At 34.4% G+C, this 26,430-nt stretch overlaps 1 protein-coding gene across 1 annotated transcript in view; it reads left to right on the top strand.

Annotated features, from left to right (window-relative positions):
• The first annotated feature begins 9,079 nt into the window (after positions 1-9,079).
• LOC149184398 (uncharacterized) overlaps positions 9,080-26,430 on the top strand; it is a 99,883-nt gene continuing 82,532 nt past the window's right edge. The window contains exon 1 of the mRNA XM_089417461.1: positions 9,080-10,163. Within this exon, the coding sequence (XP_089273587.1) occupies positions 9,516-10,163 (648 nt within the window). The 5' untranslated portion in view covers positions 9,080-9,515. The remainder of the gene's footprint in view (positions 10,164-26,430) is intronic.

Here is a 26,430-nt window from a genome sequence, read left to right as displayed (position 1 = left end):
TCTCGCTGCTATCCGCGAGTTGAGGCATCACTGTTATCAAGGAAAACCACGCCACTTGGAATAACCTGTCCGTAAGGGAGCAGGCTTTCACTCCTGCCAGATGTCTCTGGGTCTTGGGCCGTTAACCTGTTTCCTTACCTCCGAGGAAGACCAACTCTTAGCCAAACAGAGGCAGTTTTAAAACACATACTCCAGACCCGAACCTCTTTCCTAATTTATATGATCATTTTTTATCTTTATATATTATATTACCAAATTAATATTTACATAATTTTCACTCACAACAAACTTACTACACTTTTATATAAATATATTTACATCATTGACATACCTATCTATTTATTAACAAAGTCTTAACATTAAACTGTAAACTAAAAATTTATGCTAACATATTTATACATTTACTAAGAATCCATCTTATTATGTGTATACATTCCATCATTTATTTAAAAATAGTAGAGCTAGATTTCCATTATTATAATGAGATATTCACCATTTTATATAATTTAATTTAATATATTTTAAAGAATCATCGTACGAAATTTTGATTTCCTAATTTTTTTTTTTTTTAACTTTATCACACAAGGAAACAAAATTTAGAAAGCAACTAAAAAACTATCTATCAAAGGAGACTTCCACTGACTTGGACTAGAAAACTTTGAACTGTCAAAATCACGTAGAATCCGTGTTGTAAAAGTAATGTACGGAAGCCACCATCTTATAGGGTCATGTTCTTCACAGAGAAACAACGGATAACTTTCCGGCATTGCGGAAACAGCTACGAAGGAAGCAACGAATAACTTTCCAGCACTGCTGAAACAGAGAATATACGGGTCTCAATATCTGTGGGGCTACTTTTAAATTGATTTTAAATAAAATAATATTAAATTTACATAAAATTAAAATATTTTATTTTTAATAATATTTTTTTGGTGTAAATTTTGAGAATTAATTTAGTTGGTAGAGTCAGTATTGTATTGTTACAGTGGATTTGGGACCACATTTCAAACTATGTTATTTGTAGATTTTTAATTCTATTTAATTCAAAATTAAATGAGTACTGTAATTTTATCATTATTTTTGTTTGATTCACAGAATTATATTATATTTTTCATATGTTTTTTTTTAAATATATTTTGTTATACAACATTTCAAAGTTTTATAAAAAAATAAAAAAATATTTATAAGTGGAGTTACTTTTTCTCAAGTATCATTTAAGCTAAGACATAATAAGAATTTTTTCACTTATTCATTTATAAAATGTCTATCATTTTATATGGTAGATATGACTTTAATATCTAGAAATAAAATAATTAGTATAATCATAATGATTTTGATTAAAACGTTAGAAGGAAGAAAATAACTCACACCATGACTTCAAAAAAGAAGTGATAATATCCCAAAATGACCGTGTTTCTATTTTATGTTATTATCCAAGTACTAAGTTGTATCTATTTTATGTTATTATCCAAGTACTACTACGTTGCATCTGAATTTTAACTTTAAATAAACCATCATCGTTCATATTTCTATAGTGTGTATAGGCTAAAGAACAAGATGGTTAAGAAACATTCTCAAACCATTAGCTTCTTGAAAAAAGCTCTCAAACTTTTGGCTTCTTCAAAGAGAACCTAGAAACACATTTTAACATTTTTGTTCATCTTTTATTCATATGATAACAATGTAAGAATCAACAAACACTTATAAATTATTAAATCCTTTTACATTTTTCAACAACAATATTATTTTTAGTGCTATCAATTCTACATAATTATTTGACATATTTCTCTAGTGTGTATAGGCTAAAGAACAAGATGGTTAAGAAACACTCTCAAACCATTAGCTTGTTGAAAAAAACTCCCAAACTTTTAGCCTCTTCAAAGATAACTTAGAAACACATTTTAACATTTTTGTTCATTTTTTATTCATATGATATTAATGTAAGAATCTATCCTTTACCTTTGTCAACAACAATATTATTTTTAGCGCCATTCATTTTACATAATTATTTGACCCTTCCCCAAATCATGCTTTAAACTAATAATGATTATCTTTAAAGAATAGAATACTTCCCCACAATAAAATTCTTCCCCTTGTAATGCCCCGTCAAAAAAAATTCTTATCATTTTGTTTTAGAGCCATTATTCTTATTCTTATGCTGATGCTATAGGCTTTATCTTTTTTTTTTCAAAATTTAAAAAATTCCAAACCAACCATCTCCTTTAAAATATTATTAATAAAACAATTTTAAAATATTTATTTATAAATTATTTACCTAATACTAAAAATAACTAAATAAATTATATACTGCATCTTTAAATTTGTCTCACAACTAAACTAACATTAACATCAGTATTTTCCCTTACTCTTCTCAAAGCAAATGGGATTTTGCAAACCAAACCATTTTAGATAAACCCTGTCCTTACCATGCCTTTATCTGCTTTTATAAACTGTTCAAGCAGCAACACAGTTTATCTTAAGCCTTTTAAATGTGTCACACTCATTACTGTGAGTGTGCATGAGTATTTTTTAGCTTTTTCTAATCCCAAAACAAATAATATTTTTCCAAACCGTATGAGATAAAATTGGTACTCTACCCTTTAAATGTTTCCCACCCGTACTCAAAATTAAAAATTAAAAATTGCTTAAAAAAAATATTTGGTATTAATTATTTATTTAAATGGATGAGAATATTGAATAAAGTATATAAGAAAAATAACTATTTTAAAAAATTAATGTTATTTTTTTGTTAAATTTAAAATATTTAACTAATTAAATTAATTTGCCAAATTAATTATATAAATAAAATATGATATGAAATTTATTTTATTTAAATTGATGAGAATATTGAATAAAGTATATAAAAAAATAATTGTTTTAAAAGATTAATGTTATTTTTTATTAAATTTAAAATATTTAACTAATTAAATTAATTTGCCAAATTAATTATATAAATAAAATATGATATGTAATTTATTTTATAATAGAGAAAGTGATCAATATATTAGAATGTAATGTATTCAATTGTGTGCTAGGCACTAAAATTGATTTCTTTTAAATATTTCATAATATTTAAAGTTAAAATATTAACTATCAATTTTATTATTTCATATTTTTTTTTAATATATATATATATATATAATACTACCTAAGTACTCACGGGGATTTGAACTAGTGACCTATCACAAGGAGTGCTTTAACAATGTACCCATTCACCGTCAATCCAAAGCCCCATGGGATATATATATATATATATATATATATATATATATATATATATATATAACTTAAAATTAAATTTATTAAATTTATAAGATTAAAATAAATAAAAAATTAAATAAATATTAGAGAGTAAGATTCTCAAAATAAAATAAAAAATAAATATATATTTATAAAATAATTTAGAGCTTAATAATTTTTTTAATGAAGTTTTGTGTTAAAAAATAATAAAAAATATTAATTCATATAACATAAACTATTTAAATCACAAATTATTATTTTTCTCATTTGAGATGAAATTGTATTTATGACATATTTATATTTTATGAATTCAATATTGATAAAATTCATAAATCTTGTTTTAAATAATACGATACATGAAATTATATTTAATTAAAAAAAGATTTAATAATTTTATAAATTGAAAAAAAACTCTTCATCTAGAACTACATACACTGTTCAATGTAAACATGACAAAACAAAAAAACAATTTTATAAATTTTTACGAATGCTAATTAATGTAAATCTGCCAAAACACAAAAACATTTTTATAATTTTTTATATAATGCTAATTACATTATAATATTATGAATTACAAATAATTAAATTTTTGTGTTAGGGGTTTTGACAATGAAATATTGTTTTTGAGATTATTAGTATAGGGTAAGACATTAATTTATAATCTATATTTTATAATGGAGTAGCTTAATTTATATATGAAATGGTCTGGCCTTTTCACCCACTATGGTTTTTTTGTTGTTGTTTATAATACATTTTTGAATGCATATATGGATTCAACATCCTTAAAAACTGCGGAGACACTCAAATTCTACAATTAAACAACTTAAATTCAAATTGTTAAAAATATGTCGGATTTTAATTAAACTTAACTAGAAAATACTCTGACCAGGATGCAGGTGATCACAACCGCATTCAATGACAGATCATACCAAGCAGACACCTGGCCTGACGGATGGCAGGCGGAAGGTCTACAAGGTACGCGGCGTAGGAGGTTACTTCAGGTTCAGGGCAAGTGAATTAATGCCTGTTCAGTCTCGAAGCGAGCTTGACTTCAATGCGAGCATGGCTACTCTGCTCACAATTCGGCTCATTAACGTGGAATGGCTCAACACCGCTGTTGCAGTTAATGCTTCCGCTCTTTATGAAGCGATGTCGCCTCAATGCCCTTGTCTGGTCTTTCCTGTCCGCTTAATTGCCCGGCTCTGGAATAGGCAGGATTTTATCAATTCTCCCACCATCTCAGGTTCACTCTGTCTCACTCGTTCCCTCAGGTCTCTTGCTGCTGTTACAATGCCTCGCAGTCGAGGCATTCCGCGTCGTGGAGGTCGGTCAGGGATCAGGGGTCGCTCTCCACCAGCTCCCCAGCAGGTTGCCCCCATTGCCTTAGTCCCTCCCTCATCTCCGCCTTTAGACCAAGATAGGATTATCCCTAATAACTCTTACCAGACCTCCAGGTTCATATTCCAGAGTCGGCTCAACAGGCCTGTGGTGACGGTGAATTTTACAGTTTTTGTCTCAGAGGAGGAAAGCAACCAGCTCAGTTCAACCCCACCCGCTTCCTCACCTTCTCAGGATGACAGCATTCTTCTTGGGGATATGACTGGGTTGGTGTTTCATGCTGACCGCATGCAGGAGGACGCCCCTGTCTCGGCTGCGCCTCAGCAGCCTGTCCCAGCTCAGGAAAATGACATTATTTGCGAGCCATCTCAAAGAGCAGCTGGTTTTTTACATTTGGTTACTGATTCTGATGGAGCACCGGTTCTGGACGAAGAAGGGCTCGTGACCTGGGTCGCTTCACCAAGCCAGGCAAAGAAGGACCTGCCAGCTACTTCAAGTCATGCGGATTAATCTCTGCTCCTTTCTGTCGGTTCGCCTTCTGGTTCACATGCTATGCAATTTTGGTCCTGTGTCTCTGTTTTTGCAGTTAAATGTTCTTGTCTGTTTCATTCTCATGCTTCAGGTAGCAACTTCAGACAACAAAGATTTCAATTTTTGTTTTAAAGATAGCCATGCTAGTTGCTACAGCATTTTTGAGGTCACTGAAGGTTATGTTAATTGTAGTCCTGGTAAATTTTGTCAATCTGTCGGGGATCGAAATCAAATCTCTGAGGTCTGTATTGTAAATCTGGTTGACAGTTTAAACTGTAAAGTCCCTGAATTTTTGGTTGAGGAATGGCCTCGGCCTCCTCTGAGGTCTTGACCTCATTGTACATATTTTTTCACCTTTTTTAATAGAATTAGTATTTACCGAGAAAAAAAAAAAAAACTAGAAAATACTCTGAAGAAAAATATCATTCCGTTTATAAGTTAAACTATACCTTTTATAAGTATTAGTAGCAATTAACAAATTTTTCATGATTCTGAATAGTCCATTTAACAATCATTGCATCAAGTGATATTCTCAAGGTGAAGAAGTGAGATTGACACCAACAAAGTGAACTGCATATAAACAATCATCAAATCGTCCTATAACTAGGACTTTATAGGAGGTTACCTTAACTATGGAGCTTTTCACACAGTCAAGCCTAGTTAACTTGCTACCTCATTTGCAAGAACTCAACAAGCATTGTGCCTTTAGTGCTATTCAAATAGAGATCTCTTCACATTTTTTTGAAGTATTGAAAGGTACTCAAAGTCCAACGTATAAAGTACATTTTGAGATTATATACTATTAATATATAACCCACATCCCATGAATATTAGTTCCAATTAACCAATTTCTCATGTTTCTAATTAATCCATTTAACACTAACAAGAGTGAAATTCATAAATGCGAATAAACAATATTGATATTAACTAAACATAGCATAAGTCATCCCTTAGAAGCTTACCCCTTGCACTGATAACTAAAATTTCCCAAATGATTTTTTTTTTTTTTTTGTAAGCTTGGTAGGAACTCTCCTATTTTCATGTCCATTACATACCCCGCTACGGGAAGGGTAGCCCAAGATTTGAACCCAAGACTTCCGGTTCGGTGAGACTATATTTCACGACCACTGCCACTTGAGCTACTCCATGCGGACTCCCAAATAAATTATTTTATTTAAGTGTAATTTAATTTATTTTTACATGCATTTAATGATTAATTTAGTAATTCAAAAAGAATAAATGACTTCATCGAAGGCACATAATGTAAAAGATATAAAATCTAATCCTAACACTTAGTAATAGGAGACTTTCTTTTCTATTAATCTATATAAACATTTTTATCATTGCATATTATATCATAATACTAATATTTAGATAAGTTTCACTCCACAACAAACCTACTGCAATTTTATATAAATATATTTACATCATTTACATACCTATCTATTTATTTATTTATTAACAAAGTCTCGACATTAAACTGTAAACTAAAAATTTATGCTAACCTATTTATACATTTACTAAGAATCCATCTTATTATGTGTATACATTCCATCATTTATTTAAAAATAATAGACCTAGATTTCCATTATTATGATGAGATATTCACAATTTTTATATAATTTAATTTAATATATTTTAAAGAATCATCGTACGAAATTTTGATTTCCTAAATTTTTTTATATAACTTTATCACACAGGGAAACAAAATTTAAAAAGCAACTAAAAAACTATCCATGAAAGGAGACTTCCACTGAGTTGGGCATAGAAAACTTTGCGCCGTCAAAATCACGTAGAATCCGTGTCGGAAAAGTAAGGTACGGAAACCACCATCTTATGCGCTCATGTTCTTCACAGAGAAGCAACGAATAACTTTCCTGCATTGCGGAAACAGATAGGAAGGAAGCAACGAATAACTTTCCAGCAGTGCGGAAACAAGAGAGGATGTAAGTTAATTATTATTTAAATAAAATAATATTGTTTAAAATATTTTACTTTTATTAATATTTTTTGCGGTAGTTTAATTAGCTGGAGTAATTTTTTGGAAAGTTATTGAAATTCTGGTCATATTTAGAGAAAATCTCGCAAGGATTTTTGTAAATCCAAGTTATAGTTGTTAAATTTCAAAATTTTAGGTGTCCTAAGCATTTTTGGTGGTGCTAAATCCATTTCCACCATCAAAAACACGAATCAAACACTGGCTCTACAAGATTTTTTGAATTTTTTTTGGCCCGAATTCAGGGAACTTTTGGCTGTTCAGGCAATTTATCCGCTTGGGTAGACGACTCTATATTTTTTTGGTGTGAATTTTGAGTGTTAGTTTAGTTGATGGAGTCTTTGTTGTTAAAGCATTTTTTCTATTGAAAGATTATTGGTTCAATTCTCTTCTTTCTTGTAAATTTAATTGACAAACACTGCTCCAGTAGATTTGGGACCACAACTTTAAACTATGTTATTTGTAGATTTTTAATTCTATTTAATTCAAAAATAAATGAGTATTGTAATTTTATTATTATTTTTTTAAATTCACAAAATTATATTGTATTTTTCATATATTTTTTTTTAATATATTTTGCTATACAACGTTTCAAAGTTAAAAAAAATAAAAAGAAATATTTATAAGTGGAGTTACTCTTTCTCAAGCTCATTGAAGCTAATACATAAAGATAATTTTTTCACTTACTCATTTACAAAATGGATATCATTTTATATTGTAGATATGACTTTAATCTTTAGAAATAAAATAACTCACACCATGACTTCAAAACAATTAGTATAATCATAGCGATTAAAGATTAAATTTTGATTAAAATTGTGGATATGACTTTAATCTCTAGAAATAAAATAACTCACACCATGACTTCAAAATGATTAGTATAATCATAATGATTAAAGATTAAATTTTGATTAAAAAGTTAGAAGGAAGAAAATAACTCACACCATGACTTCAAAAAAAAAGTGATAATATCCCAAAATGACCGCATCTCTATTTTATGTTATTATCCAAGTACTAAGTTGCATTTATTTTATGTTATTATCCCAGTACTACGTTACATCTGAATTTTAACTTTAAATAAACCACGATTGCTCATATTTCTATGGTGTGTATAGGCTTAAAAACAAGATGGTTAAGAAACACTCTCAAACCATTAATTTCTTGAAAAAAACTCTCAAACTTTTGACCTCTTCAAAGAGAACCTAGAAACCCGTTTTAACATTTTTGTTTATTTTTTATTCATATGATAACAATGTAAGAATCAACAAACACTGATCAATTATTAAATCCGTTTACATTTTTCAAGAACAATATTATTTTTAGTGCTATCCATTCTACATAATTATTTGACATATTTCTCTAGTGCGTATAGGCTAAAGAACAAGATGGTTAAGAAACACTCTCAAACCATTAGCTTCTTGAAAAAAACTCCTAAACTTTTGGTCTCTTCAAAGATAACTTACAAACACATTTTAACATTTTTGTCATTTTTTATTCATATGATAATAATGTAAGAATCAACAAACACTTGTAAATTATTAAATCCTTTACCTTTGTCAACAACAATATTATTTTTAGCGCCATCCATTTTACATAATTATTTAACGCTTCCCCACCCCACATTATGCTTTAAACTAATAATGATTATCTTTAAAGAATAGAATACTTCCCCACAATAAAATTATTCCCCTTGTAATGCCCGGTCAAAAAAATTCTTATCAATTTGTTTTAAAACACTTTATCTTTGTTTTCAAAAAAATTGAAAGATTCCAAATCAATGATCTCCTTTAAAATATTATTAATAAAACAATTTTAAAATATTTATTTATAAATTATTTACCAACACTAAAAATAAATAAATAAATTATATACTACATCTTTAAATTTGTCTCACAGCAAAACCAACATTAAGATTAGTATTTTCCCTTCCTCTTCTCAAAGCAAATGGGATTTTCCAAACCAAACCATTTTAGATAACCCATGTCCTTACCATGCCTTTATCTGCTTTTATAAACGGTTCAAGCAGCAACACAGTTTATCTTAATCCTTTTAAATTTGTCACACTCATTACTGTGAGTGCGCATGAGTTTTTTTAGCTTTTTCTAATCCCAAAACAAATAATATTTTTCCAAACCGTCTGAGACAAACTTAGTACTCTACCCTTTAAATGTTGTCCCACCCGTACTCACAGCTGTAAGGGCCAGGCTTGAGTGAGACCTTCTTTCATAAGCTATTCAAGCAGCAATACAGACTACACAATACTGTTGGTCTGTGTTCTGTTATAAATTTAAACTAATCAGGGAGGAGAAACAGTTTATCAGAATGTTCAGCTTTTTAGAAATTCTCAATTGAATTGAGGGATAGATTCGGCTCTGTAAAATCCTAGAGAGTCAATTCCAGGGGAATTTCCATGTCTCAGAGAGGGTATCCACGCAATCGTCATCCAAGGGGCCGAGGCAACAACAGAAACCCCCCTGCACCTTCAGGTAGGAATTCCTCAGGCATTTCTGGACCTTCACATGGAAATCGTTTCTCCAGGCTTGGATTTCGATCTGCAGCAGAAATCGAGAGATGGTTGGAAAGTCAGGTTACAATTCCTGCAACCCATCTCATTACTTATCTCAGTTCCCCTGAAGGGATGCATGTTCTGAGGCAGATAGCAGATAACCGTTCTCTGTCGTCTGAAAGTGTCATAAAATTAGCCCAACTTGTGACCCAGGAGGGTATAAGATCCAGCACAGAAAGGTATGATACCAATAAAATATATGGAGTGTTTATGGGGTCGGCTTTTCTCACGCAGATTCAAGCCTATATCGGAGACATGATCGAGGCGAAGCCCAAGGATTTATGGCCGGCCCTTCATTTTTTCGAAGAGATGCAGAATCGAAATTCGGACGGATGGAGGTTCGTTCCAACTGAGGCTCTCAGAGAAGCCATTGATGGGATTCCTGAGAGCGCCGAAAAGATTGAGCTGTCTCAACAGTTCTCGAAGCTCGTTGAATATCGAACTAAAATGAAAAGGCTGCAACAACTTTCAAAGTCTGAAGGGCAATTTCAGGTAGGTAACACTGGATTTGCTCAGATGTTGATTACAGTTCTATGAGAAGATTTACTGAAATTAGATTTATTTTAATTTATAATCTGATTAGAAATATCTTAACTGGTTAGATATTGAGATGAATGGGGGTATTTATTTATTTATTATAATAGAATCATAGTCTGTTTTTTTCTCTCAATAAAACAGTATTAGTGTATGTTTTTAATTTTAATTTAATAGTTAACTGTAACTTACATAAAATACCCAGTTGTACTATAGGCTTGTTTTTGTTTATTTGATTATTTAGTGTTTAATGTGGTTACGGTGGTATTTTAAGGTTATTTAGTGTTTAATGTTGTGGTGGATGGTATATATATATTTTTATTTGAAAGTAATTTTAAGTTGTAATTTAATTATTTGAAACAATTTAACTAATTATATTTTACTAGGCATGACTTCCCAGCCTCCTAGTGTTGGTAGTGGTTGTCTCTTTATGTTGGTGTCTGACTTCAATAGAGTGGTTGTCCCTTTATGTTGGTGTCTGACTTCAATATAGTGGTTGGTGTATGACTTCAATATTGCGGTTGTACTTTTCAGGCACTGTGTTAGGGAGCCAAGGTGATTCTCTGCTTGCCTCAAGCGAATGGTACCACTAGTTGTTACGGACTAGTGGACCTGAGGGGCAGACATGACTCTCAACCTCACTGCTGCATTAGAGGCTGTCCATCATTTGGTTAGGGAGCAAGGCAGCTTACTGAAGCAATAGGTTACCACTGGCTGTAGTGAGCCTATAGGGCTACCAGGCATGACCTCCCAACCTCCTAGTGTTGGTAGTGGTTGTCCCTCTATTTATCCGCTTATCGATCCTGCCTATGTATCTGGCCTACCATCCTCCATTGGTGCCACTAACTTGTTGGTTGTCTAGCTTTATGTTGGTGTCTGACCTCCCAGTGTTGGTAGTCTAGCTTTATTTTGGTGTCTGACCTTCTATCAATTTTATCTCTAAAGGGTGTCTGACCTTCTATCGATTTTATCTCTAAAGGGTGGCCACCACCTTTATATACTTTTTTATGTTTTGGATATTTTTTTTTTAATTGAAGAAGTCCTGGCTAGGGCATATATAGTCTTGTCCAAGTAGCTCTCATACCCATATAGTCCCGCCCAGAATTGGAAGACAAGACTCGTGGGTACCAAACCTCTATACTAAGAGTAAAACCACAACCTTGAACTAAGAATATCTTGGAATTTGACAAAGTCAATTATTTAACTTCACTATTTTCCATCCGATTTTAAAAATACCCTAAAATCTACCATTAAAATAAGTTCAACTTGTCAATCCACTCAATTATCCAATACTCAATATTACAAATGATATACAAACTTTCAAATTTAAAAATAATTTAAATCCGATAAACTATATATCACACGTATACCAAACAAATCTACCATTTATTTATTATATAAAAAACAATACCTAAATATAATTTAAATCCGGTGAACTGTTTACCACCCATAGACTAAACAATTCTATAAGAAAAACGACACATAGTTTATAAATGCGACCTTCTCTCTCATATACGGTTTTAAATAATTGTGTTTGATTGGTAAGCATCTATAATATATAATTTGCGGTCACAAAGTATGATCCAGTATCTAAGCGCACATTGTGTCTAAATTTTTTCATAATATTGATTGTAAATTTCATGTAAGCACTTATCTTTTAAATTTTATTTTGTTATTATTATACATTAAAATGCGGTCTATTTTCGTTATGGATATTTATGTGTTTTTTTTAAGTGTATATGTTTTAGAATTGAATTAATTATATCTAATTTTTTTTTCAAAATTATTGTTTATTTTAAAAAGAAATTTTTGAAACATTATTTGTTTAGGAAATTTTTTTAAGTTTATGGTATTAGAGTATTATGTTGAGTTTAAGTTTTGATTTAGTTTATGTATTTGTGTAGCACTTAAGTGTATTAAATGACTATGTTGTAGCTATTATGTTAGATGTTTGAACAATTTTAATGTTTGTATATTTTCCACTTGCATATATTATTGCAATTAAGGTTATTTATAAAGTAAGTTTGGTGAAGTTTCATATCATTTTTGAAATTATTAAATGATGGTTTACTAACAATTGCAACGTTCACTAAGAATTACCCCAAGATTCCTCTATTCTTAATTTCAAGGTTCATGGGTCAGTTGTGAAGTTGTCATGACTTTTCCATCATCAACCATTTCTTGGAAGATCGTGAAGATGGATTTATTTCTAAGTGAATCACACTGTATTTTAAGAAATATAACATTTATATTAGCATAGCTCTTTAACTCATAGCTAGTGAACATAAATAGGCAATGACTATGGGTTAGCAAACATGAGGAAATTGTAAGGGCACTTGTGAGAGTGGTGCTACACTTAAGTGGTGGTGGGAGACTTGAGTGATAAGTCTTAATTTACATGGAGATTGGATGGTCAAGGTTAAAGGGAGGCACAAAAATTGAACTTAGCTTAATTATCTAGTGCTCGACCCTATAGCCAATTTAAGGATGCTTATATATGTAACTATCTTCAATGTTATTACGAATCATTTTTCAAAAAAGTATGATACTATATTCACACCTAATGAACTCAAGAATATGTGAAAAGAAGGTAATTCCATTCATAATTTTGGCTATAATTATAAAACCATACGTAGAATCATGTATGGAATCAAAGCAAATAATGTTAATTAAGTATCTTTTCTTCATTATCATCATATAGAATTTGATCCAAGAAAGGTTGGTCTATTTATTCAATCATTAAACAAAGGATTTTATTTTGGAACTACTTTTCCTAACTTTCCTATGAGCCTCATTGAACCATGGTTCTCCAAAGCTTGGAAGATTTTAGTTAGAGTCACTAGTATTAACATATGTGATATGTTTAAGCATTTTTTTTTATAAAAATATGTTCTATATTTAGCATATCCAACAATCTAAGGTGCCTATCATGTATGCTAGATATAGTTTAGTAGAATCATTTAATGACCAATTTGACTCCCAAGGTCCAATCATCTAAGAATTGCATATACTTGAGTAGTAGGAGAAGCCCACAATGTCTCCACTAAGTCAACCTTTTTCATAGTGTCTGTATTTGTGGGATATTAAATAATTCCCCTATTCTTGATAGATATTGATAAAAACTTCCCAAAATCTTATTCTTGAGCCCCCTTTCCAATTCATATTTCTAATAAAAATAACCCCTATTTTTATGAAATTCCCCTTTTTATATTCCCCAATATATATAAACCTCTCACCCCCCATACACCCCACATCAATCCCTCCAATACCTATAATATATTGACTCTATTTTTCACAGTTTTAAAACCCCCTTTATGAATGAACATGATAAGATATTAGTTAATGGGGTGAAGCCCACATGGGGAGGCCTAAAGATTGGCAATGAATTTCCTCCATCTTGAAATTGTGGAAATCCTTTAGATAATTTTCTTTCATGAATAATTTCATTGACGACATCTTGAAGGGTATGAAGAAGTCAATTATAAAGGATAATGAGTCTAGGTAGGTGTTGGTTCAACAACATATTATCAATTTCTAGGTTACTACAATGGTAAAATAAATCATTTTTATGTTCTTGTTGTCATTATTATTTTTAGGGTGCTTTTAGGTTTATTTCCATTAAAACCACTAGGGATAGAGAGATGACTATCATATTAACTTCTTTTAAACAAAATTTTAATACATAGGCCATCCAAATTTGGATTGTGCATAGAATTCAACAATTGACTTTATAATGTGTGCACCAAATCATGGAATACACAATCAAAATAGGCTTGATGATTTTGGTAAGAACCTTGAAAAGCCTTTTACATTACATCATGGTAGTGATAAGATTATATGCTCACATGCAAATAGATTCATATCATATATAGGATTCTTGGAACATAAATGACCAGGATCATATTCAAGGATGTAGATGCCCCACTAAAAATAATTCCTCTATAACAAGTCCAAATTCCTAAGGAAAAATTAGGTGGTGTGCTAAGCACATTCATATTGTTGAGACATTTGTAGCCCCAATGAAAGAGAACAAGATGGCACTATAAGATAAAAAATGGAGTAGGACAATTTTGTAGCAAGCTTCTCTGCCATATCTAAATTCAGAAACTCAACAAGTCAAAGTTCGAATCAGTCCAAAATTATAAATGGTTTTTTAAGCATATAGATCAAGTTACAATTGAGAAAAACACTAGTGAAAAGATTTTCCTTGCATGGAACTTGGATAGAGTTGACCATGGCTAAAAATTTGGCCATGTTCAACTTCGTTTTTCCTGAAATTGGGGTCCCTTTTCTACAAGATTAGCTTACTCAAAAAATCACTATCTCGTCATTCGAATAGACTATGCTAAAATTAATATGGATATTATGAGATCTTAGTCAGATGATAATGAAAAGAATCTACAAGTAATTGTTATCTTTGAAGTATCCCATATGAAGACAAAGGAACATTAACAACATAAAAAGAAAAAGGAAAATAAAATTTTGGTTGGAAAATAAGTTCATCTAATTTTCCAAGTGAAGAGCTTGAAGAATGAAAGGAAGCAAAGGTGTAGAATACACTTCCTACACTAATGATTGAAATAATAATGTGTAGAGAGCTAAATAAACACATTTGCAATAAAAACAATGCAAACATTAATGTAAAGGATATCGAGAAATTTTAGTAGTGTAACAAGTTAAAAAACTCTTGCATTATTTTCAACCTAATCACTCAATGAATAGGCATAACAAATCCATAAAACACTTAATATTATTTTTGAAATATGCACGGTAGAAACCACTAGTAGTTACAAGAAATAACTTTTGAAATTAAAATTTGGGAGATTGTTTTAGACCATATAAACACACTTTCATTTTGCAAACCAATTACACTTTACATTTTATAATATAGGGTTTTGGCCATGTCATACAAATCTCCTCCATTATGTCCATGTAGAAATGTTGTTTTCATATCCATATGTTCATCTCTAAATGAAAAGTTGTTCCAATGGATAATAGAAACTTGATAGATGCTAAATTAACAACTAGGGAAAAAATATCATGAAATTTTATCACCTCATCATGGGAAAATCCTTTTACAACCAACCTTCCCTTATACTTTTAACACTACGGATATGAACCCATCCTATTTTTGAGCTCCAATTTACATGCAATGGGTTTTTGTTTAAGTTGCAAGAAAAAAACACTACCTCATAGTAGTCAAGTTTCTGTATTGAAATATTGAAACATGATTGAAACATGTTGAAATGTGGCAACAAGAATATTCAAATTTTAATTTGTCCTTGAATTAAAATTCGAATTTAGTCTCTATTATGAAACCAGCTCACAAAAAGGTAGAAAAGATAGTTGAACGCCTTAGAATTCAACCTCTTCGAGGGGGCAACCTCCTTTACATTACACAAATGAACAATTCTTGGATGATTCAAATGACAAAACCTCCTTTCTATATATAGGAGTTTAAGTGGTCACAATATAACCAAGCCGACCTAACAATAATAATATAAAGGCACAAAAATAACAATAGAGAGATTCTATGGGGCACAGTAATAACAATATGGGGACAATAGGGGCACAACAATATTAATAAAGGATACAACTACAATATTAATGGGGGCATCACTAGTATTATAGGAACTTAACATGCCCCTCTCCTTCAAAAAAGTGTTGTCCTCAATGCTTGAGTAGTTCTAGATGCTTCTGTATAAATTTTTCATCCTCCCATGTGTAATCTTCAGTGGATAAGTTCTTCCACTTGATGAGATACTCTGAAATGGATCGATTTCGTAGTTGTCGAGTTTTTGTTTCTATGACTGTTTCAGGTTCCAATATAATTTTTCCTTCCTCGTCAAGTTCTGGCAATATTGTTTGAACTGGGAGCTTGTCAGTTATAACCTTCTTTAAACATGAAACATGGAAAACTGGGTGCACTCGAGAAGCTACAGGAAGCTCCAATTTGTATGCCATAGTACCAATCTTTTGCAACACCTTGTACGGACCATAATACTTTGGTGACAATTTGTTATCCTTCTTAGCTTGCTTGAGGGACATTTGTTTATATGGTTGTAGCCGTAGGAATACCCAATCACCTACATCAAAACTTCTTTCACTGCGATGTTGATCTGCCTGTTGTTTCATTCTATTTTGCGCCAACACGAGGTTATCCTTTAAGAGTTGGAGAACTTGTTGTTGATGCTCGATGTGATGTTCCACTGCTTGAACCTTAGAATTTTCTCTTAAATATGATGTGATGGATGGTGGTTGATATCCATAAAGTGCCATAAATGGGGTCATTTTTGTTGCAGTATGGAAGGAAGTGTTATACCACCATTCAGCCAGAGGCAACCATTTGACCCATTGTGTCTGTTTATCAAATACAAAGCAACGAAGATATCCTTCCAAACATTTGTTTACTATCTCTGTTTGCCCATCAGATTGCGGATGATAAGATGAGCTATGAGATAACTGAGTACCAAGACAAGAAAATAATTCTGTCCAAAAATTTCCTGTAAAAATGGGATCTTTGTCACTTACAATAATCTTTGGGTTTCCATGTAGCTTTTGAATTGTTTCCATAAATGCCGTAGAAACTGTACTGGCTTTAAATGGATGTGATAATGCACAAAAGTGTGCATACTTGGTAAGTCTGTCAACTACCACCATGATGACATTCTTTCCCTCAGACTTGGGTAAACCTGTGATAAAATCCTTTGAAACCTCCTCCCAATGTTGGCTTGGAATGGATAAAGGTTGTAATAGACCTGGTGTCTTAATTGTTTTAGCTTTATTTGTTGGCATACCAAACATTCCGCCACAAACTTTTGAATATCTGATTTAAGGCCATCCCAAAAAAAATTCCTTCTTAACCCTGTGGTAAGTTTTTAAAAATCCTGAGTTCCCTCCTAAGGGAGAAGCGTGGAATTCTAGAAGAATCTTTTGTTTGAGTTGGGAGTTCTTACAGAGGTATAAGCGATCTTTGTACCATAACGAATCATTTTTCTAGCTAAATGTATCAGATGTACTGGAATCTTGTTGTAACTTTCGAATAAGTTCCCACACTTCTTCGTCATTCTTCCATTCCTCCCTTGCTTCGTTTATCCAATCTGGTTGGATAATAGAAATGGCGCACAACAATGCTTCCACATCCTCATCCTTTCTTGAGAGTGCATCTGCCACAACATTTTGCTTCCCTTTTTTGTATATGATTTCAAAGTCATAACCCAACATCTTTGTGACCCATTTTTGTTGTTCTTCAGAGGATAATCTTTGTTCTAAAAAGTATTTAAGGCTATCATGATCCGTTTTTACCTTGAAGTGTCTTCCCATTAGGTAGTGTCGCCATTTCTTAAGTGCATGTAGTATTGCCAACATTTCCTTCTCATAAATAGCTTTGTGTAAATACTTTCCCTTGATTGGACGACTTTCGAAAGCAATGGGTCTTTCATTTTGCATTAAAACAGCACCAATTCCATTTCCGGAAGCATCACATTCCACAATAAAGGTTTTTGTGAAGTCTGGTGTAGCTAAGACCGGTGCTTGGCACATTGCCTCTTTAAGATATTCGAAGGCCTTTGTTGCTTCTGGAGTCCATGAAAATGCATCTTTCTTCAACAATGTTGTTAGAGGTGCTGCTATTTCCCATAATTCTTAACAAACTTGCGATAATACCCTGTCAACCCGAGAAATCCTCGCAAATGCTTTGTGGATGTGGGGATTTCCCATTCCTTAATGGCTTTAATTTTGCTAGGGTCTACCTTAACTCCTTCATGAGATACAATATGACCCAGATATTCCACCTCTTGTACTCCAAAGAAACATTTGGATCTTTTTGCATATAATTGTTTCTCCTCCAATAGTTGTAGCACCCTGTCAACATGTTCAACATGATCCTTCCAAGACTTGCTGTAGATTAGTATATCATCAAAGAACACCAACACAAATTTTCTAAGGAAGGGTTTGAAAATGGAATTCATCAAACCTTGAAATGTAGAAGATGCATTGGTAAGGCCAAAAGGCATAACCAAAAACTCATAGTGACCCTCATGAGTTCTCAATGCTCTTTTCGGAATGTCTTGAGTCTTCATTCTGATTTGATGATATCCTGAATGAAGATCTAACTTGGTGAAGTAAATTGATCCATGCAATTCATCCAATAATTCATCAAGGACAGGAATGGGAAACTTATCTTTAATAGTGAGCTTGTTGAGCTCCCTATAATCCGGACACATGCGCCATGATCCATCCTTCTTGTGCACCAATACTACTGGAGCAGAGAAAGAACTTTGGCTAGGTTGAATTATACCAGACTCAAGCATTTATGCGACCATACGTTCAATTTCACTCTTTTGGGCATAGGGATATCTGTACGGCCTGATGTTTGGAGGAACACTTCCTGTAGTCAAATGAATAGCATGATCATGATCATGAATAGGTGGGAGACCTTTGGGAGTCTCAAATACCTTGGAATGATTATCCAAGACTTTTTGGAGATCTGGAGAAATAGATGATTTCAATGTGGAAACATCTAGCGAATATAATTGTGCAATTACACCTCGTTGTTCCTTTTTTAGAAGCTTTGTCATACCATTAGAGCCTATTATCTTTCCCGGTTTCCCTGCAATACCTCTTAATTCAACTTCCTTTCCTTCCGCATAAAATTTCATGAAAAGTTCTTGAAAGTTAAAAGGTATTGTACCCAAGGATTGTAGCCATTGGACTCCTAGTACCACATCAGCACCTCCCATTGGAATGGAAAGCATTGGGCTTTTCAATACATATTCTCCCATGGATAGCTTGATATTATGGCACTTTCCAGAGCAATTTATCATTCCTCCATTTGCAACCATCACTTGACACTCTGGTGCTGGATATAGAAAGCAATTCAATTCTTTTGCTATCTTACAATGACTAAAATTGTGGGTACTTCCTGAATCAAACAACACTATTACCTTTTTCTTCTTGATTTGTCCTTCTATCTTGATGGTTTGAGGAGTGGTAATTCCAGCCAATGCATTACAAGATATGGTCGGATTCATTTCTTCTTTATCTAGGCTTTATTCCTGTACTATATCCTCTTCTTTTGACCTTTCTTACTCCTTTTCTTCTTCCTCTTCACAATCATGTAGAATAATTTCTTTTCAACACACTTATGACCTTTAGTGTATTTGCTATCACAACTGTAACAAAGCTCTTTTGCTTTTTTTCTTCCAATTGTTGTGGTGTCAACCTTATAGGTTGTGGAATGGTAGGGGCAACAACACTTCCATCCTTATAGTTGTGAGTGGTATGCTTCTTTGTTGCCATAATTTTGCTTTCCATTTTTCTTGCTAACCTGAATGCCTTCTCTAATGAATCAGGTTCCCAAAGGCAAACATCATGTTGGATATTATCCTTTAAAGTCCCTATGAACACATCAATCCTATGCTCCTCTGGAATATTTTTTACCCTTATGTTCAATTTTTGGAACTCCTCAATGTGCTCCATTATTGACCCCTTTTGTTTGAGACTTATCAATTGGCTAAAAAAAGTGTTGCTTTTTGTATCCTCATAATGTGCTGTCAATTCTTCTATAAAAATTGCCCAAGTGATAATTTGTTTACTAGAGCAAAGTCATTGATACCATACAAACTGATTTGGTTCCAAATATAAAGTTGCAATACGTACCTTTTGTGTGTTTTGCACATTATTGAAATCGAAAAATTGCTCCATCTGTAATATCCATGTTGCGGGATTCTTGCCATCAAACTTCCTCATATCGATTTTTGGAATATGGTGAGTCTTCAATCCAACATTAGAGTCTATGGAATCATGATTAACATTTCTTTTGTTCTCATCATGAGTTTCCTTTACTACCTTTCACCATTAGTGACCATTTCTTGTAGCAACTTATTCAATTTTATCTTCAATTCTTCCATCTTATCATCCATGCCATCTATTTTAGCGTCCATGCCATTCATCTTAGCTTCCATGCCTTTCTTTAAACTATCCATCTTAGCTTCTACACCTTTTTGTGCAAGTGACACTTGCACTTGGTCTCGTAATTTTGATATATCATGTTGCATTTCTTCCTCTTCTTCATAAGTCATGCTAGAGCTTTCAGGTTGCTTACTAGGTGTTTGCATTTTCTTTCCTCAGGGCATCAATTACCGATAATAATGCTTTACTATGCCCTTTGAATTCCTTCAAACTAATTTTTCAAACCAAGCTTATGCAAAAATTAAAAAAAATTACACACCTTTTTTCACTTTGTAGGAGCTTGATATTGAATCTAATGTATCTCTGTAATTTCGGATCATATAGTTATGAAATTGCGACCTGTAGTAGCCTTCTATGTCTTATTTCCAATGCCACTAGTCTGATCCAAATTGGATTCTCCAAGGAAGAGTTATGCACAATCTCCCAAGATGACCTGATTATAGACCTTTCAAGAAGATCGAACTTGTATGAAGTGCCACGTGTCACTGTTTCGACCTTTGGCTCTGAAAAATATATACAAGAAACTACATTCCGTCCTCTTTTTGTACCTTCTTACAGAATTTCAATCTGATGCTCAGAGAGAAATTTATGATGATTTTCCCCAGGTCACTTGTTTGGAATGTAATTCAGGAGTCTACAAAAAGACCAACTTCCTCAGATCATATCTCCGAAAATATAGCGCGAAAAGCTTTGAAAATTGGACCAGAGGTTCAGTGCGATTTTATCTCAAATGGGTTTTTTTTCTCTTTTGAAATGTCGCAGAAAAAAGTTATAGCGAAAATGCCACGATGACCTATTTGGAGCAGCGAAACCCTAGAATCCAAAGCTCTGATACCAAATGTTATGAAACCAGCTCACGAAAAGATAGAAAAGATAGTTGAACGCCTTAGAATTCAGCCTCTTCGAGGGGGCAACCTCCTTTACATTACACAAATGAACAATTCTTGGATGATTCAAATGACAAAACCTCCTTTCTATATATAGGAGTCTAAGTGGTCACAATATAACCAAGCCGACCTAACAATAATAATATAAAGACACAAAAATAACAATAGAGAGATTCTATGGGGCACAGTAATAACAATATGGGGACAATAGGGGCACAACAATATTAATAAGGAATACAACTACAATATTAATGGGGGCATCACTAGTATTATAGGGACCTAACAGTCTCACCAGCTGCTTGAAAAATGGTTAATTAATTCATCTTGAGTTAATTAGTTGGAGAAATTCAAGCTAGAAGTCTTTGTGAAGTCATGCAACAGTTATTCCTTTGATTGAGGAAGTTATCCCTTAATTAAGGAGATAAGGATGAGTTGTATTTGAGATGTAATTAGTTAGCTCAGTTAACTGAGTTAAGTCCAGTTAAATTAGTTCCAAACAGTTTGAGGAACTAATTGTGAGTTCAGTCAGTTAATGCATGCATGCATGAAACTAGTGTACTCGAGATAACTGAATATTCTCTCATAAATAACTCATGCATGTCAGTTCAGACAAAGACCCAGTTGAAATTAAAGGCAGGGACAATGTACTATCAGTTGCAAGAATTTTCCTATAAGAAAATCTCTTGCATGCAGAAGGAATTCATTCTTTGAGATTTGCGTAGTTTTACAGTGTGTTGGAGTAGTGTGTGAGATCAGTGTCACACAAGGTTACAGATGGAGCACCCAAGGAAAACTGCACAAAGAAATAGGAGGCTTGGAGGACATAGGAGAAGGCATATGAGTTGTCTATTCTGTCTATGAGAAGTAGTGAGGGATTGTACTAAGAGCTGGATAGCTGTTAGAGCTAAATCTTTGTGTAATCCTGAGATATTTCCACTTGTATGATAATACAGATAACAGGGTTTTTAGTTGAGGCTTTCCCCAAAGTATTCTTCTATGTTTCATGTGTATTAATTCTTCTTCTCTGTTATATGTGTTATGTTTGATCTTGGTCAAATTGATTAAGCTTCTGCAAGTTTGATTGTAGAAGTAGATTAAGTATTTTGTTTTAGTTATATTGCATAATCAGGTTAATCTACAGTGAGAATTTCTACATGGTATCGGAGCAAAGGTGATCAGAGCTGTGAACAGTATACTGAGAAGGGAAATTCGAAGTTTGAAGTTCTTGATTGCAGGTACAAAATCGAATTCTTATCACACCTCAAAGTTCACCAATGGCGTTCAATGGCTTGAGACTCGAGTATGCTCTGGATGGCAGCTCAAATTACATAGCATGGAAGGATCGCATGGAAGCGGTATTAGAAGACAATGGTTTGAAGGATTTCATTGATCAAGAAATCCCCAAGCCAGCTGTAGCTAATGCACAAGAATTGGCTGAATGGAAGAAGTGTGTGGCGAAGGCGAGAAGGATTCTTCTGGAGGGAGTTCGAGACCATATTGTCTCGAGTCTCCATGGGAAGGAGACTCCATTTTCAATGTGGAAGACATTGAAGGACCTATATCAGAACAATAGCGACCAGAGGAAATTGGCGCTCAAGGATAAGCTTTGGAAAATCAAGTGTGAGAAGGGCGACACTATTTCTACATATTTGAACAAGCTCACCACCTGCAGAGATGAGCTTGGTAGTGTGGGAATAACGACAACCAATGATGATATGGTGAGCCTTGCTCTCCTCGGTCTTCCAAAGAGCTGGAATAACTACCAGGACTCAGTGAATGGAAGAGAGAAACTATCAGATTGGGAACGACTGTGGTCAAATCTGATGCAGGAGGAGATCAGGAGGAGCACTAGAGATGGTTCTTCATCTAAGCATGATGATGAAGAAAATCTAGCCTTAGCAAGTAAGGTAAGGAAAGGGAAAGGGAAGGCTTCCCATTCTAAATCAAATTCTTCTCATAGTGGGAAAAAGATTGACAAATCTAAAGTGAGATGCTTTAATTGTCATGAGGTGGGCCATTATGCAACTAATTGTCCATTGAAGAAATCCAAGAAGGGATCCTCGAAAGGATCAGAAGGTGAGGCACTAGCCTCTCAGTTCGAATTGGATTTTACCCTCATCGCATGCATGGTTTCATCGATGGTGGGTTGTGTTTGGTATCTGGATAGTGGAGCCTCATTCCACATGATCGACGATAAAAGTTTATTCAGTACCTTGGAGGAGAAAGACCTCAGGATGTGCATAGAGATGGGCGATGATGGAAAGTACTGTGTTTCAAGAGAAAGCACGGTTGCTTTTTCAGAGGGAGCATGGAGCTCCTCTCACCCTGACTGATGTAAAGTATGTGCGTGGACTGAAGAAGAATTTGGTATCGGTCGTGATGTTGGAGGACAAAGGCTACGATGTTGTCTTCAGTAAAGGAAAGGCATTCCTGAGACACATAGCCATGAGTCAAACCAAAAGGATTTGGATTCGAGTGAAGAATTTCTATAAGCTAGAGGTAGATGATTGTGCTGCATTGAGTTCAAAAGCATAATTGGTGCAAAGCCAAGACATTGGCTAGTTATGGCATAGGCGGTTGGGCCACTTGCATCATGGGGCCTTGAAGATAATGTAGTAGATTTCTACCGGACTTCCCAAAGGTAACTTGAGCAAGTGGACACATGCAAAGGTTGCACCTTGGGAAAGTACGCCAAGTCTTCCTTTCATGATCGAGACAATCGAGCTGAAGCAATCTTGGAGTGAGTTCATACTAATGTGTGTGGACCATTCTCGACAACATCCACCGTGAAACAAAGGTATTATGTGATTTTCATTGATGATTTTTCTCGTAAATGCTGGATCTATTTCATACAGAAGAAGGATCAAACCTTCTCAAAGTTTTGTGAGTTTAAAGCTTTGGTTGAGAAAGAATCAAGGAAGAAGATCAAGGCCTTGAGAAGCAACAATTTTGGAGAGTATGTCTCTCAAGAGTTTAACGACTTCTATGCAGCGGAAGGAATGAAACGGGAGTTGACGGCACCTCATAACCCACAATAGAATGGGGTGGTCGAGAGGAAGAACAAAACGATTGTGGGGGTAGCTTGGGCAATGCTGCATGACCAAGGCCTACCACTTCATTTGTGGGCTGAGGCATGCAACACAACGGTCTATTTGCAGAATAGAAGCCCACATCACATTCTTGGGATGAAGACACCAGAGGAAGCTTTCTCTGGGAAGAAACCATATGTGGGTCACTTCAAGATCTTTGTCTCATTGGTATATTTCCATGTGACCAAGGATCCCCGGAAGGAACTTGAGTCGACAACTGAGTTGGGAATACTTGTGGGGTACACTGATACACCTCACAACTATCGAGTGTACTTTCCTACCAGTCGGAGGATAGTGGTTCGCAGAGATCTCAAGTTTGATGAGCCATGCATGTTTCCCTTGAGAGGGAGCTCCAACTACAGGCTGTGGAGGAACTTTTGGTTCCTAAGGAGGAGGAGCCTCAGATTGATGCAGAGTAGCCGCATGCAGAGGTTCCAAGAGTGGATACATCCACTCAAGTAGAGTCTTCCAGAGCGGGATAGAAGCGCATAAGAGAAACTGACAGATTGTTGTCGGATGCGAGAGAGAATGTGGGAGAACCATCTTCTTAGCGCAGACAGAGGAGGTTACTTGATAAGTACACTAGATACATGGCCCTTGTTGGGGAATGTGTTGAGATGGAGCCATCTTCCTTTGAGGAAGCAGTGCAACAATCGATTTGGGTTGATGCTATGGTGGAGGAGTATGATTCCATAGTTCGAAGCAGTGTTTGGGATGTGGTTCCAAGACTGGAGAATAAGTCAGTTGTGAGTTCCCGTTGGCTTTACAAGGTAAAGAAAGTTGCTAATGGTAGTGTGGAGAAACATAAGGAAAGATTTGTTGCCTGTGGTTTCTCACAGGTCGAGGGGATCGACTATGATGAGAATTTTGCTCCTGTAGCAAGGTACTCATCTATCAGATCGATGTTGGCACTATCAACACAGATGGGTTGGAAGATCCATTAGATGGATGTGAAGACTGCATTCCTCAATGGCAAGATTGAGGAAGAGGTGTACATAGAGCAGCCGGAAGGTTTTGAGACCTTCGATCGTGAGTCACATGTGTGCTGACTCAAGAGAGCTTTGTACGGGCTGAAGCAAGCACCTCATGCTTGGTACACCAGGATCGACAACTATTTCACTGGGTTGGGCTTCACAAAGAGTGAAGCGGATGCGAACTTGTACCACATCATGGTAGAAGGTAAGCAATTGATCATTTTTCTTTATGTTGATGATCTCATTTTGACAGGTGATGATCAGTTGATCATGTCTTGCAAGGAGGACCTTGCAAAAGAATTTGAGATGAAAGACATGGGTCTCATGCACTACTTCCTTGGCATGGAAATGTGGCAGAAGGATGGGGAGTTGTTTGTGTCTCAAGGCAAGTATGCCAATGAGATACTCAAGAGATTCCACATGGAGAAGTGCAAGCCCATGCAGACTCCTCTAACAGGTAACTAGAGGAAGGAGGATGCTAATTCAGGAGAAGTAGTAGAGGCTACTGTGTATCGACAACTTGTGGGTTCACTGATGTACTTAGTGAACACACGACTAGATTTGTGCTATGCGGTGAACCAGCTGAGTCAAGCTATGGTTCAGCCTACCAAGATGTTTTGGAAGGCAGCTAAGCATGTTTTGAGATACCTCAGAGGCACATCTCAGTATGGATTATGGTACAGATGGACAGAGGGAGTGAAGCTACAAGGCTTCACAGATGCAGATTGGGCAAGGAGTCCATCAGATTGGAAGAGCACATCAGGAGGAATTTTCAACCTTGGGTCAGCTGCAGTTTCTTGGTATAGCAGGAAACAGAGGTCGGTTGCACTCAGCTCAGTAGAGGCTGAATACATGGCTGCAAGTTAGGCAGCATGTGAGGTCATTTGGATGCGGAAAATTCTAGTTGGTTTGTTTGATCAAAGGATGGATCCAACTGTGATCTATTGTGATAATCAGAGTTGTATCAAACTCTCTGAGAATCTAGTATTTCATGACAGGTCCAAGCATATTGACATTCGGTATCATCATCTCAAAGATTGTGTGGTGAGGCGGATCATGTTGTTGCAATATATTTTGACCGAGGAGCAAGATGCTGAGATTTTGACTAAGGCATTGTCAAAGTGTAAATTCGAGTTCCATAGAGACAGGATCGGGGTGGCAGATAATCCCTTTCTTGTTGAGAGGGAGCGTTGAAATGTGGCAACAAGAATATTCCAATTTTAATTTGTCCTTGAATTAAAATTGAGAATTAAAATTTGAATTTAGTCTCATCAGCTGCTTGAAAAATAATTAATTAATTCAT

This window comes from Pinus tabuliformis, chromosome 3_2 (genome assembly GCF_031772625.1).
Source record: "Pinus tabuliformis cultivar Carrire ecotype Pingquan chromosome 3_2, CPIR1, whole genome shotgun sequence".
Lineage (NCBI taxonomy): Eukaryota > Viridiplantae > Streptophyta > Pinopsida > Pinales > Pinaceae > Pinus > Pinus tabuliformis.
Note: the sequence above shows the minus strand (reverse complement) of the source record. Positions and strands in the feature narration are given on the sequence as shown.